This window comes from Falco punctatus (genome assembly GCF_963210335.1).
Source record: "Falco punctatus genome assembly, chromosome: 5".
NCBI classification, from domain to species: Eukaryota; Metazoa; Chordata; class Aves; order Falconiformes; family Falconidae; genus Falco; species Falco punctatus.
This window is the reverse complement of record NC_137584.1, coordinates 49,894,480-49,909,832: the sequence shown is the minus strand read 5'-3', so window position 1 is coordinate 49,909,832 and position 15,353 is coordinate 49,894,480. Positions and strand designations below refer to the sequence as shown.

The 15,353-nt window shown below is 42.6% G+C and overlaps 2 protein-coding genes across 2 annotated transcripts in view; one reads left to right on the top strand and one right to left on the bottom strand.

Annotated features, from left to right (window-relative positions):
• EZR (ezrin) overlaps window positions 1-15,353 on the top strand; it is a 36,179-nt gene that overhangs the window by 19,066 nt on the left and 1,760 nt on the right. The window contains exons 3-12 of the mRNA XM_080390045.1: window positions 3,253-3,348; window positions 4,168-4,442; window positions 5,306-5,389; window positions 6,007-6,153; window positions 8,699-8,795; window positions 11,883-12,046; window positions 12,993-13,123; window positions 13,828-13,988; window positions 14,278-14,370; window positions 15,029-15,280. Of these exons, the coding sequence (XP_080246171.1) occupies window positions 3,253-3,348; window positions 4,168-4,442; window positions 5,306-5,389; window positions 6,007-6,153; window positions 8,699-8,795; window positions 11,883-12,046; window positions 12,993-13,123; window positions 13,828-13,988; window positions 14,278-14,370; window positions 15,029-15,280 (1,500 nt within the window). The remainder of the gene's footprint in view (window positions 1-3,252; window positions 3,349-4,167; window positions 4,443-5,305; window positions 5,390-6,006; window positions 6,154-8,698; window positions 8,796-11,882; window positions 12,047-12,992; window positions 13,124-13,827; window positions 13,989-14,277; window positions 14,371-15,028; window positions 15,281-15,353) is intronic.
• SYTL3 (synaptotagmin like 3) overlaps window positions 12,053-15,353 on the bottom strand; it is a 40,802-nt gene continuing 37,501 nt past the window's right edge. The window contains exon 16 of the mRNA XM_080390043.1: window positions 12,053-12,999. Within this exon, the coding sequence (XP_080246169.1) occupies window positions 12,986-12,999 (14 nt within the window). The 3' untranslated portion in view covers window positions 12,053-12,985. The remainder of the gene's footprint in view (window positions 13,000-15,353) is intronic.

Below are 15,353 nucleotides of genomic sequence, written 5' to 3'. Positions count from 1 at the left end.
AAAATGCACAGGTCTGTTTGGAGATGGACCTACAAAGGTCAGATAAAGACAACTAAAATAAACAGAGAGCACTTTGTAAAACTTTTTTATTGTTTTCTTAAGTAGCTTGCTCTTACAAAACTGAAGCAAGGCCTAGATTTGAGCAGAAAAAAATACTGTTCTGGAATTAAAAAAAAAAAAAAAAAAAAAAAAAAACAACTAAGAATTGACTTCAGTTACAAGTACTAAGCTGTTCATGAAGTGTTACAGCAATCCTTTTGCACTTCTCCCCTTGTCCACTGCTGGCCTTGATAGCAAAGGGTCATTTAGCTCAGGGTAAGCAGAATTGGCTAAGCAATGTCCATTCCTTCGAAGTTTTTGTTGGCACAATCTCTTGTTTCAGTGAGTTAGCTAGAACTTGCTAGGCCTTATGGCAGCTGTGCAGTGAGAAGTACTTTTCCAAAAAACCCCAAACAAACCAACACCACCACCCACCCCACCCCACCCCCCCACCCCCCAAAAAAAACCCCCAAATGCCAACAAACAAAGAAAAAAATTATTAGTGAGTTCTTGGAGGGAATGAAAGGAGGAAATCAAATTATAATCGCTGCAGAACTTCACAGTACAAAATAGAGTACTACAAATTGTGTTGAGTATTAAATTGGATTCCTTTTGGTTATTACTGATGTGGGATAAACATTGAGTACTCGTTGAGTGGAACTTTGGTGAAGTGCATACAAAACCTGCATTTTTATGGAACCACCATTTGGTGTTTGACCTTTCATTCACTGCTGATTACCCTTGCATTGGGATGACTTTTTCCTCAGCCCCTTCCATGTTAACCCAAAATAGAGAACTCTGGTTTTGTGTCTAAGAGTACAAAAATCCACATCCCAGTTTTAAAAAAGCAGTGCCTTTAGACCAGACAGTACGAGTATGTCCTTTCCTATGTTCCTTATGGCAAGGATTCAATGAGGACTTTTTTGTCCTCCATGTATTCCCTAACATTTATATGTGTTAAGAGTTAGGGTCATCTGTCTGGCAGAAGAAACTACTTTCTTGACCTCCAGCAGAGAAGCACAAAATCCCGAGAACATGGAAAATGGCAGGATGCTTCAGGTCCAAGATAATTCTAGCTTGCTGTCTAGGTAGTTCTAGATTTCTGAAGACTTTTGTTGCAGCACTTATTGCACAGTTGGAATAAATTATCACCTCATGAAGATTTGCTCCTTACATCCTATGGCTCAGGTTTAAAACCTGTGACTGGAAATTCTTATTTGTAGTCCATTCCTTGTTGGAGTGCATTTCTGCATATCAAGAGAAGACTAAGGTGGAAGTGTGCAGCACAAAAACAGGGAAGGTAAAGACTGTATGTTCAGCTGCAGCTGTTCTGACATCCTCTCTTTGCTTCTGCTGTGCAAGCCTTTTGCTAGGCCCTTATCTTGGATGGAGTTTACACTCAGATAAAGCATATGAAGGCAACAGGTTTTTGCAGGTATGGGGAGTGGCCCAACTTGAACTGTAGAAGCACTGTAGAGGGGGAAGGGCATTTGAAGAAGCAGGCTATTTTTAAAAACCACAAGACAACCTGGCTGTCAGCTAGCAAAACTACTCTGGCAGTGCCCTTGTGCTTTAGGCTTTGCTAGTGTGTGTCCTGCACATAAGGTGGATTATAGCTCACTTTCTTTATAGAAAGGGAAAAATAGTGGAAACCTGTGACTATAGAGTTCAGCTCCGCTCAGGCCCGACCTGTGCAGAGTTTACCCCACAATGGTCCGAAGTGTCCCAGGAACCAACGCAGCAGCTCTGCAGCTGGCTGGAGTACCTCCCAGGCAGTCGTGTGCCATCCTGACCACGAGGAGAAGAAATTCAGATGGAGGCGAGCTGGCAGTTTCTGGGAGCAAATGCATTTCTGGGTGGAACAGGCAGATTTAAGATTAGCTGCTTCATGCATTTGCGGGTGGGGGAGGCATCTCCCATCTTGAATTTAGTGCCTTGGTTCTTAGTTGTTCCGTGTTTTGCTATGGAGGAAGTCTACAACCCATTTCCCAGAATTCAGAATAAAACATCAATGTCTTTGATCTTTGTATTGGAACTCAAATAGTCAAATTATGAAGTTTAGCTTAGTACTTTCTCCTTCCTTGCCTTTAGGTTTTGGGAAGAACTTGAGGGGTCAGAACTTTTGCAAGCTTTCTGACTTGATTTACAGAAAAAGTACTTTTTCTGTTGTAAGAGGCATTCAGAGATAATGACCAGATAACTGCTTGATTTATGCAACTCTATTTTAACAAAGTTGCAACACTTTTTTTTGTGCAACAGGAAGCACTATGCTCAGCATACCCCTGCTTTTCTGCTAGAGTGAGTAAAGCCTGGTTCAGACCCTTCTAAAAATACATCTAGCTGTTGGAAAAGTTGTCTGTTCTGTGGTGAAACAAGCCACTTTGGGGGAGGAGGGAAAAGGAATTGTAGTCAAGTAAAGGCTGAAGTACTTTCAGACCCCATCTCCTTTTAAAAAAAAAGTTGTGGAGTTTGGGGTTTTTCTGTTTGTTGGGCTGTGGGTTGTTTTTTAACATAAACTCTAGTTGTAACTAGTTACTTACGGCCCTGCTGAAGTAGAGCATATAAACTGTAGCCTACTGAATACACCCCACAATGTCTAGCTATGAAGATATCCCACTTCCTCAACTAGTAGGCACTGATCTCTTTATCTTTAAAAGTTATATTTGCTTAGTGACATTTTTCATACTACTATGCAATTTTTGTGGTCTGCTTATATCACTAAACCTTACAGATTGCCTGTTAGTCAACATCACACAAACAGTACTTCTCAGAGTGCTAATCAGAGTGGTGCATTTTTCCCTATCTCCCTTACCAGCCCCAGAAAGCTTTTGCTTCCAGCTACAGACTGCTGGCCTCTAGCTCACCAGCAAGAAAAATTGCGGGAAACTACAGCAAAAACTAATTAAGTATCCTAAAATCATTGTCTGTCTCAAATCTGCAGTTGGTGGTCTGTCGCTTGCCCTGTTTGTGTCTACTGGTTTCCCCAGAATTGTCTTCTAGGAACTGGGAGGGACAAGTAGCTTAGCCTATGCCATTGCTGTCATCTACTATGGCAGCTATATGTCTTTGTCAACGAGATGAAATTAAGAGATGCCAGATGAGAGGTTTAGGCTGTTTCCTGCACCCGCAGGTGATGTGGGACTTGAGAGGATACTGTGACTTCAAGTGAACAGTTACCTGCAATAACTTCTTTATTTGACCTTTCTGTTTCAGGTGGTTAAAACCATAGGTCTGCGAGAAGTGTGGTACTTTGGTCTTCAGTATGTGGACAACAAAGGATTCCAGACTTGGCTCAAGCTTGATAAAAAGGTAACAGACTTTGGGCTAATTGCTGAACAAAGGTTAAAGCTTAGATGATTTCTGATGTATTATTTGCTGCAGCTTTGTAAACTTTGTGCCTGTTGTTGACTGTTCCTTAATTCTCATAACTCCAGGATTATTTTTAGAGAGAGCTTGACCTTCATGGGAACTGTTTGCATGAGGTGTCGTATGGTGGAAGTTTGCCCTTTCTCTCCGTGTGAATTGTAGAAAGCTTTATAGCGTTTATCAGATGTACAACAGCAGCTTGATCTTGTACTTTGTTGAGTAGAAGCAGCTATTCTTGCTGTGACTGGAAGAACATCATGGTTAGTGAGGGTTTTAGTCTCTGCTTGTGCAGTATCAGTTGTTGCACTAATCAGAAAGATAGGTCAGTTCAAAGCTGGGCAGTTGTAACAGAGCACTGATGCCTCTGATGTGCTCTTTTTTGTGGACTTGCATTTCTTGCAAGGCTATGAACTGTTTTTCTTGATGGGGCAGCCGGTGGCTTACCTGTTTAACGACAGGGGGCTGTTCTCTCAAACGAATACAATACTTGGATGGGTTTGCCATCTCGTACAGCATGGAAAATCATTCTCCAGTGACCAAGGTTTGCTGTGCAAAAAAAAATTTCACTGGCTGCTTTGGAAAACGTAACGCATTTCCCCTGTGTTCTCATACCAGTAAGCAGCCAGAATTAAGGCATTCCAGTAATGAGTTGCCAGTCACTCGCCTCTGAAGGCAAATGCCCCTAATCCTTTTTTCTGAGTAAAAGCAGTGTATTCTGTTGTTTGCAACCCTGCTTAGTTGTGCTGTCACCTCTGTCCTCAGGTTTCCGCTCAAGAAATCAGAAAGGAGAATCCCCTCCAGTTCAAATTCCGTGCCAAGTTCTTCCCAGAGGATGTACCTGAAGAGCTGATCCAGGACATCACACAGAAGCTCTTCTTCCTGCAGGTGAAGGAAGGGATCCTCAGCGATGAGATCTACTGTCCTCCTGAAACAGCAGTACTTCTTGGCTCCTATGCTGTGCAGGCCAAATTTGGAGATTACAGCAAAGATGTGCACAAGCCTGGATACCTCAATTCAGAGCGTCTGATCCCCCAAAGGTGAAGGAGTTGGTCAATACAGTCTCCCATTTTATTTAGGGTGTTTTTTTTGTTGTTTGGCTTTCTTTTTAAAGTCAAGAATTTGCATCCTAGTTAAATATAAAGAGCTTCATTAAAAGCATGTTTGGTTTTTTCAATTGAACTGCATGCATTTGAGTTTTTTCCTTCGTTTCTTTCTTTCTGTCATATTAGAGTATGTTTTTATACTCTCTCCTTGGGTTGGTTAGGGAGAGGAAGTATACTTTTGAATTCAGCTTTTCTTTCCTGAACATTGCTGCCATGCTGGTAACTGGCAGTATGAACGTCTCCTCTTTAAGAAAAGAGCAGCATTCAGTCTAGATATGTCATCCCTGGAGAAGGCTGGGTTGTGTGTCCTTGTAGTCCTAAAAAGCTTGTATCTGGAAAGCATGTCTTGAGGTTACGTAGTCCCCCGTACAGGGTAAGTTTCTGTTATCAGAGAAATGGCTTCTGTTTATGCGTCCTGATGACACTCTGCAGCAGTGTCTAATTCCAGGAATGACAGCAGCTTTTGCTTTGCTTTAACCTGCTGGTGTCTACAGAGTATATGTGATTTTTTGTGGGTGTGGGTTTTTGTTTTTTTTTTTGTTTTGTTTGTTTTTTTAAAGTGTCCTACTTATGCCTCTCATGTCTCTGGTCGGTGACCACAATGGCTTTGCAGAAGGTTTTTGTTCATTCTGTAATGCTCTGATTCACAGACTTTGGGCTGAGTAGGATCTTCCTTTTAATTTCAGTAAGACTTCACGGGTGGGACTAATATTTCAGTAAGACTATAGCAAAACTCGGCATCAATGGATATGGCAGAACATAAAGCCAATTTTGCTAATTTGCCTTTCTTTGTATAGGGTGATGGACCAGCATAAACTCTCCAGAGAGCAGTGGGAAGAACGGATCCAGGTGTGGCATGCTGAACACAGTGGCATGCTCAAGTAAGTGTTTTGTATTGCTCCTTAGGCTGGTCATTTCGTTGCTGGTTCGTTACCTTAAGCTTGCAGTTCCACAACATGATTTTGAAATAAGACTCCCAAGAGTTGCCTGTGTAGGGAACTCTTGGTGTATATTTTCTGGACCAGCATTGAATCACATAGTAAAACTTGGTAGGATATTTGCAGTGGTGCTGAAAAGATGTCTGGGATGGCTTTCTGAAGATCCTGGACCCATGTACGGTGTATCAGTGATGACTTTGAGTGGGAAAAAAAGTGAAGGTGTATGTCTAACCTGGAAGCATTTGCACTGGCAGGTGCAGAAGGTTGAGATCCTGTACCTTTCCTATTGTATCTTGAGACGAGGATGAATGCTGAAAGAGATGAATGTGGCTAATTTTCTGTCCAGAAATATTAAGGTTTGGTAAATGGGAGTGCTCTGTGTGTGTGTGTTTTCATAGGTGTAATATCATAACTTCTAAAGTGAATCCCATTCAGTTTTTAACTCCTGTTTGATGTGTGAGTTTAGGAGGAGTTATGTGTTTCTTCCAAGGGTTTTGTGCTTTCTGAAATAGTCAGATAAACGGGGGGCTGACATCTGCTTTGCTTCCTGTCTCAACCAGAGAGAATGCCATGCTGGAATACCTGAAGATTGCTCAAGACCTGGAGATGTACGGAATCAACTATTTTGAAATCAAGAATAAGAAAGGAACTGACCTTTGGCTGGGGGTTGATGCCTTGGGACTCAACATCTATGAAAAGGATGATAAGTAAGGCCTTTGTTTTCACCTCTGATCTCACAGAGCGAGGGCTGCTGTGGGAACCAAGGGGCATTTCTCATTTACAGTATCAGGGCAAAGTTTAGAGCTTGCTCCTGTTTCTGTTCTGGATCAGTAGGTGAAGCTGTGCTAGGAAATGAGCTTTCACATCATTTATGCTTTCTTGACTTTCCTGACCTTTGTAGCCTTACATGCTAATGCTTCCTACATATAAAAAGAGATGTCAGTTGTACAATGCCACCTGGTAAACAGTGCACAGTTGTAGAGCTGAACCCTGAACTCAGGAGTTTACCAAGCTTTTCCTTGACTGAGGTGCCAGTTATGCCAGCAGTGGGTACAATACGAGAACCTCGAGAGGCTAACATAGATGCAGAGTGTTTGGACATCTAAGGCTGTTCTTATACTGAAGTTAATGGCAGATATGTATACAACTACCTGGGTTTGAAAAAAGACAAATAGCCACAAACCCAAAGCTGGGTAACACTCAGAATCCAGGGAAGCGTTAACCTAGATAGTTACTGGGAGCAAGGAATGAAATGAGGTCTCACTGAGGTATGCATAGTTTTAATCAGCCCTTTTGGTAAAGGCAGAACCTTTATTAATGGGATAAGAGGTGGGAAATGATAGACTACATCTATAAATAAACACAAAAGGAAGGTGAGAACAGCTGTGTCTAAGCCTGCTAAGTCTCTTCTAATACTTCACAACTGAAGGATTGAAGGGAAGTTAAAACTGACATTTTTTTAGATAAAGGATTGGTCTAGACTTTTCTGTTGTTTGGTCATTGTGTCCCTGCCCCCCGTCCAAGTATTGGTTTCATGTCACTAATCTATAACAGACTACCATTGTAATACAGAAGGGATTTCACCTGTCCTACATCTTTGCCTCCAAAAAGCTTTGAATGCAACCCAAGTATTAATTGGAACTCTCTGGAGCTTCTGTTAAGATGGCAAAGAGAAATGCAGTCACTTCTGCAATGCTAATATGTGCTGTCACCCAGAAAGCAAGGAGTGTCACTTGAAAGAAAAGTAGTTTCGCTCATGTAATACTTTAGTCTTGAATGACTAGTCTTGCTATGTAACCATGGTCACACAAACAGGTTTTTCAAGCTGCAGAAGCAGACAGAATATAGCCCTGAACTGCAAAGAGCTATCAAGAGCATTTGCAAAACAAATACAGTGCTGGAATAAACTGCTTATTTCTACTGTAGTTCTTGCTACTATGTAATTAAGTCTTTTGAGCAGATATGGGGGCTAAGAAAATAGTAATGTGTACCTCACCTCTGGTTTGTATGTGCAAAATTTGGGGACTGGGGCAAAGGTGAAAAAGCAAAGATTCATTGTTGAAGTTCAGCCTGAGGAAAATGAGACCGTGCTATAGGGGTGTGAGCCTCTGTACTGCATTTTATGTCAGCGTCACAGTTCTAGGTGTTTTCAAGCTTTTTTTTTTTCTGCATTAAAGAGGTGAATCTGCAATAGAACTTATTAATAAGTGAATTTAGTTGTCTGCCATACTGTATTGTCTAGAGTTGAAACACTTAATATGACTGAGACTGGAGTAATTAGTTAATTGTAGTCTAATCAAATAATTTTCTTTACAGTTCTTAATGTTACATACAGTGTTGCATAACCTTGCAGTTAAGTTAAAGGTTAGGGAATGGTAAGCTCTGAAGAGGATGTATTTTATTCTTGATGTCCGATTTTAAATGAGGCAGGTTTGGGGTTTTTTGTGTGCTTGGGCCCAATGAAATAGCTATGTAGTAGCTTTCCATCTCTGTGATGAGTCAAATTTCTCCAAAATTGTCAGCTTTTTTCCTTAACCAATGAGCTCCATAGAAAGGATTCTTACAGAGCTCAAGTGGTTCAGTGATGATAGATGTTTCTCTCAGTGCTGAACATTATATACTCATGTCTTCAAATATCTGCGAGAAATAATTGTTGGCACTTCAGCGTATGCCAGACACACACGTATTGGATGGGTTAGATAATAACGAGAGGGGAAACAAAAGACAAGAAATCTGCTTCTGTCAGTTGTGTTTGTGCCTGCCCAGTACTTTCGAAGGGAAGGCAGGATGGAGGTAGCTGGGCTAGCTGTAACACAGCAGGGTAGACCTTTTGTGGGTGCTAGAAGGTGTGTGGAGCAGCTGAGTTACTTCGGCTTATGCCTCCCATGATGTATGAGGAGCTCCCAGGAAGCACAGCCCATATGCCTAAAGTTTGCATGTTGCAGATTTCAGGCCCTGATTTAAAAGAAATGAACTTAAAGCAGCAGTTTGGTAAGCTGAGTGTGTGGCTTCGGTAGAGACCATCCCTATTGCGTAGTCACAGGTCAGTAGGGTGGCTGACCAGGATGAGACGAGACTCTATAAGGGAGGTGACTGGGCTTCTTTTCCAGCTGTGGGGTTTTGGTTCAACTACTGTCTTCTCTCTGTTGGGAGTTGGAAGTGTTGTGTCCCACTGAGTCTGTGTGTTAGAAGCAATGTGGGGGGAAAAAAGTTAATTGCATCATGTCTTAAAACTATTTCTCTTCTTTCCAGACTGACTCCAAAGATTGGGTTCCCCTGGAGCGAAATCAGAAATATCTCTTTCAATGACAAGAAGTTTGTTATAAAGCCTATTGACAAGAAGGCACCAGTAAGTATAACTAGAATATATTCCTGGATACTGCATATGAACAACTAATACTGTTTCATCTCAAAATAAAGTAGTCTTTGGACAGGAGAAAGCTGCAGACATCAGATGCAAAATGAGTCTCAGTATTTAAGGTGTATTTAGAGTTGTCTGCTTTTCTGTGCAGTATAAGTAAAGGGTTTGTGCCAGTATCTTAACATACAGAAAGACAAGGATTTGACAACTGCAGTGTCTCTTTTTTTTTTTCTTCCCCTTCCCTTTTTCCTAGAAAACTATGTAGCCCTATGCTTAAATCTGAGATTCTTTGCTAGTTCTGTGAGTCTTTGTGTAGCCAGATTATGCTGAGACCAGTCCTCTCCCCATTTATCTCAGTGCCTGGAAGCTGGTAGGTAACTTTTTGTTGTCCATTAAAAAAAAAAAAAAAACGCCCCACAAAAATCATTCTAATACTACTGCAAAACCACATAGATACATATGGTTTTGCATCTTAATGCTCACTTCTACGCTACTGAAAGAGTAAAAGTCAGTTAAGGACCATGGCGTTCATGGAACTTCTTGAATACTGGGATAAATGGCAGAGATGTGATTTCTGTGGAGAACTGAAATGTAGCTACCTGTGAATGTTGCTTTTCAATACTTACAAACATGTTTTCAGAGTTATTTTAGTGAAGAACTAGCAACTTACTTTGACCTGTTGAGAGCATAGTGGAATAACTGGTATAGGTGGATCTCATTCTGTCACTCTTGTGAAACTATTGGAATAGTTGAGAAAGGCCTCGTCTTCTCTTCCCCCACCCCAGTACTTGGCCTTGGTGGGTAAATACAGCCCTGAGAAATAATAAGCAGTTTGGATTTGGCAAAGGGTGATTGCTTATAAATCTCTTTAACAGGAAAAGGTCCTCCCAGTAATTTAAAGGATGCTGGTGCACAGTGTGCTGATGCACAGTGTGTTGCAGATAACAGCCTGGGGTTTGGTGGGGAGAAGAGTTTCTTTCTGTCATGTTAGTGAAAGCCAGCAAAACTCCTCAGAGACGGAAAGCTGGTCTGTCAGGCATGCTTTTCTCAATAGTAGAAGAGCCTCTTGGATATGTTGTACACATTATGAAATATTAATCTCCTGTTTATGGATCACAGCTTTCCATCCCATTCCCAACAGTAAATCTGACTGAATTTGAAATGGGAGACTTGCAAGAGGCTGACACAGAAAGGTGTTAACATTGAAAAACTCAGTGATGTTTCCTGTCTCTGTGTCAGTTGTCCTTGTCCCTCTGGGTGGTGGTCTCTTTCATGCTGTGCCTGAAAGAAGAATTTATCTGGGTGCTAATTCTGAGCATTCAGGAAGTTGTCTGGGTCTTTTCATGTGCTTGTGTCTCCTTTTTAAAAGCCAAGTGTTATAACTACTGCAAAACATTCAGTCCACCCAAGATGCGATTGCAAGTTGCCCTTTAATTTGGAGGATTCTACGTGTCGGTGTTTAAATGGACACTAATGCAATGGGTAGAGTCCTGTGGCACCTTGGCCAGAATAAACTTTCTGCCTACATACTCCAACATCTTCAGCACATGACCTTTAAAATATCGAGCTGTGAAGCTCCCAGTTGTGTGAGACCAGGGGGAAGCTGGGGATTAGAAAAAAAAAGGGGATTCTTTTGTGTTTTCATGTGAATGTTATGGCCTTAAATGAGAAAATGCAACCACAGTCCATGCCTTGGGTATATACTTCCATGTGAATGAACTTGCCTCAGGATAGGACCTGTTTATCACAATTTACACAAAATGTTTTTAAAATTACTTGTCAGAAGCAGGAGGTCGGATGAACAGGTACAGTTAGCAGTGTCGGACCTGTGCAGCTCAGAACGGCTCTGGCATGATTTGGTGGGGGAACAGGACTTGCTGCGCTGACAGCCTTGTTTGTGGTCAGTATGGGAATTAGGAAAACACCTTGAAGAAAACGAGGCTTTCTCAGCATTTTCGTGTTCATCTTAACAGTACGTGGAGAGCTTTTCATCGCTTCTAGTGTGACTTCTGGTTTCCCCAGAGATGGCCACAACTTGTGCTTCTGACCTCAGGCTGTTAAAAAAATTATCTCTGCTGCCATGCAAGTGTAGAGCCTGTGTGCCCCTTCTCACTTCCACCTCTCCCTAAGTGAGGTGGTCCATAGGAGAGTGAGTGTAAGGAATGGGTACTGGTTTATGGTGGCAGCTTGCCTACGGCTCATATCACAGTCCGCAAAAAAGGCACAAAGTTGCAGTTTGCTCACTGTGTAAGTTCAGACTACACTGTAAACACGTGTGGTTGTGGACTCAGGAAAAATCACCAGGCAGGTAATGAACTTGGTCCTCAGTATCCCCTTCTTAGCAGATCTACTTCTAGAAGATCCAGTCTGGTGTGTAGTTTCTGTAAAAGCCTGGTTATAATAAGAAAGCTGGGGTTCTTTTTGCTGAACCAGAAATTTTAGAATATCTTTTATTTTCTTTACTGCCTGCGACCCAATATTCCAAATAGCCCCTATGTTTGGTGGTTCAAGGGGGGGGGGGGGAAAGCTTTCATTTGACACTCTTTTAATGGCCTAGGAAATGCCACGGAGAGGAAAGAATGATACTGGAAGGTGTTTCTTCTCTTTCTCTGAAAAAACACAGATGATGCCTTGAATATTGATTTAAATAGATCAGAGAATTCTACAAAGTTACTTTAATAGTCTGCCATACATTCATGCTTTATCTTTCAGTCACAAGCCCATGCAAATTGAAAAATTAATTACTTAGTCCTAGAGGTCTACGAGTTGCCCAGATGGTTACCTGCAACCCAGAATCTTCTGCAGCATTTCCAAACTCCGCAGTCTCCTTTAAATGGAGATTGTTCATTTTCTCTAAAAGATACTTCTAATAAAAGAGTAACTTGTCAATTCTTTGTAGAGTTTAACTGGAGAATATAAGTAACAACTGTTTTGGCTTGAGATGATATTGGCAGCCCCTGCTGCTATATTTAAGTGGCCTGTGTGTATGTCTTGGTTACAGTGAAATTAGGGGCGAGATGATCTGTCAGCAGTTAGCATGCTTGGAAACCTGACTGTGTGGTGCCTGTCTTCTAGGACTTTGTGTTTTACGCCCCTCGTCTGAGAATTAACAAGAGGATCCTGCAGCTCTGCATGGGTAACCACGAGCTGTACATGCGGCGCAGGAAGCCCGACACCATCGAGGTGCAGCAGATGAAAGCCCAGGCCCGGGAGGAAAAGCACCAGAAACAACTGGAAAGGTGAGCTTGGACATGGACAGCGGAGATGAAGCGGCAGAGATAAACGACACCAAACTGCCAGGGTTCAACCAGCAGCTGTACGTGCAGGGCAGCGGTCAGTGACGTGGGTTTCACTCAAGCAAGGCTGCGAGCTGTGCCACGTTCACGAGGCACGTGTGGCCCTGGAGCTCTGGCTTACGGGGGTGAGCTCGGGCTATCCTGCAGCTGGACTGTGAGCGTTACTGTTCTTGCTTGGACCTGTGACCCTGTGGTCTGCTGTCCTGGTGGCAGTCTTGAGAGCTGCAGGGAAATGTGGAGGTGGGGGCACAGTGGGCTCCTGTGTGGGGCACACACCTGAAGAGGGGTTCTCCTGACTCTGGAGTGTTAGGACCTCATTTATCTCTTGCACCATGGGATGGCTGGGAGTAAGGGGGAAACCTTCACAGGGAGCATGCGTGAAGAGAGAAGAGGGGACTGGGAGACCTTTCACAGGCAAGGGAAAAGGATAAGCAATCCCACTGGCCTTCTACCACTGGCTGCAGGTTGCTCATGATTCAAGAAATAATGTTGCTTTTCTCCTGTATTTGTGGCTTGTTTGTCTTCATTCCCTCAGTGCTCTTGTTTTTACACCACCTTGAATTTCCCATGATGGAAGTAACAAAGTTAGATCTCTGCTGTGCAGTACAGAGTCCTGGCTTTCTCTCTCTGCATCTAGTAGCTATTTGGCATTCTAAATTTCTGCAGCGGGCAAGAATAATAGAAATGTTTTTATGAAATGTGATATCCGAAACCGAGCAAAACTGTTGACGTGGTGAAGGAGCAGGCGATAGGTATTTCTGTCTTCTGGTTCTTGCTGTGTGGCTGTCACTTCCCACTGAGCTGCCTGGAGAGCTGCCCAGCCAACTTTCTTGCCTGGCTGTAGCTTAGGTCTGACATGAGCTTCAAGTATGAAATCTGTTTCTAACAGGCAACAACTAGAAAATGAGAAGAAGAAGAGGGAGACAATTGAGAAGGAGAAAGAGCAAATGTTGAGGGAGAAGGAGGAGCTGCTGGTGAGGCTACAAGAGTATGAGATGAAGACTCAGAAAGCAGAGAAAGGTGAAGTACTTGTACTGGCTGACCAGACCATGTGTATTCTGCTCCACGGAACTGTTACACGGGTTGCTGCCTACACCTAGCCTGGATCTGGTGACACTGGGATCTCTTGGCAAGGCTTGCCAATATCTGCCTTTATGGATAAATATACACATGTGCTCATACTGCCAAGATCATCCAAAGTATGAAAGTAGCATAATATCTGCTGATTGTATTTAGGAACTGGAAGGCATGAACTCTGTTTTCCCCTGTTGCCAAGATGGTTTAAGTAGTACAGCCTCTTCCATCAGAGAGCTGTTCAGCTCTCAAGTACTTTTTACTTAACTCCTAACAGAAAAAAGTACTTTGGGAACAAGTCTTCCCAGTGAAACAGAGGCTTCTGTTTCAGTGTAGATGAGCAGATTTGAGACGGCAACATCAGGTCCTTGCAGTAAACTGTCAGTGAAAGGCAGCAGGATTGTGTCAGTGCTACAGGCTTCAGTGCAAGTTTCTTTCAGAAGTTTTAATTATAACGTGCAGTTGACTACTTCTGAATTCAGTTAATTGAATCATTATGCAAATAATTACTTTGAGGTGCACAGTGAAGGGATATTGCAAGCTGGAGTAAAGTGTTTGTCATGATTTCTGCAGTTACCTAAGAGACTGTCTGTAGTCCCTTCACTTTGACCAGGCTTGTGGACCAACCACATTGATCCATCTTTTTCTAGAGCTCTCAGCTCAGATCCAAAGAGCCATTCAGCTGGAGGAGGAAAGGAAACGAGCCCAGGAGGAAGCAGAACGCTTGGAAGCTGATCGTTTGGCTGCTCTGCAGGCCAAGGAAGAGCTGGAGAGACAAACTATGGACCAGATGAAGAGCCAGGAACAGCTGGTAAGACCCAGTCATTTTGAGGATAAGGTATAGAGGCATGTTACTATGAGTAAGGCAACAACTTGTTTCTGGGGAAAAATACGGTGCAGTGAAGTACTAGACCGTGTTGTAGCATTAGTGCGACGCTGGTTTCTATCGTGAGCAATCTACTGTTTTGTTCATAATTTCTGGTTCAGCCTTTATTGTAGTGTAACACTTGCGTCTTTTCTCAGTCAGCAGTGTTTTGTTGTTGTTTGATTTTTTTTGTTTGTTTAAGAGTTCTTATAATTCTAGTTCTACTATTCAACAGGCTACAGAGCTTGCAGAGTATACAGCCAAGATTGCGCTGCTTGAAGAGGCAAGGAGGCGTAAAGAGAGTGAGGTTGAAGAGTGGCAAATCAGAGTGAGTATCTGCTTTACAATGTTGCTCTGAAGCTCCACACTTGAGCACAACACTTGCCAGTCTTGAGCAGAGTGTGCTGTTGTCAGTGGTTTCCTAGTACCTGGGTCAGGAGAGTTTAATAATTTGATGCACTAAACCCAAAAGTAAACCATGCAAGGCCTGAAGGGCCTGGTGCTCCTGGTGCCCTCTAACTGGCACTGCAGACCGTGTGGGAGGGCAGAACCACAGAAGTGGTGAGAAAGCTGACTGCCTAGTGTGTAACTGCATTAAAAATGCCAACCCAGGAACCTAAGTTCTTGCTCTGTGGAACCCATATCTACAGTCTACAGCTCTTCAAATGGGGAGAACAGGATAAAGGTAACTGTAGCTTTCCACAGAACTAATTTTCCTAGACTGTTTTATTGGAAGAAGATTGTTTGTTCTGATCCCCTGCACATTACACAGTGGATGATGATAGCATCACCAGCCAAAAAAAAAAATAAAAAAATGATTGTTCTGTGTAAGACAGTACTGTGTTACAGTCAGCTGCAGGGATTTAATTCCCTCTTTCCTGCTTTTCACAGTAAATTGAAAAAACTGGGAATATAAGCATTAAAGCATTCATTAAGCTGGTTTAAAGCAAGAAATGCATTTAAAATATTTTTCACTCTGCCCAAAGGCCAAGGAAGCCCAGGAGGATCTGGTAAAGACAAAGGAGGAGCTACACCTTGTAATGACTGCTCCACCTCCACCTCCACCACCTGTCTACGAGCCACTGAACTACCATGTCCACGATAACTTGCAAGATGAAGGATCCGAGTACTCTGCCTACAGTGCAGAGTTCTCCAGTGAGGGGATCAGGAATGACCGTAACGAGGAGAAACGCATTACTGAAGCAGAAAAGAATGAACGTGTACAGATGCAACTGAGGGTAAGACAATGTTTGGATGAGGCAGAGTAATTGAAATAATCATTCCTGGAAAATAGATAATTTAACCACTTGG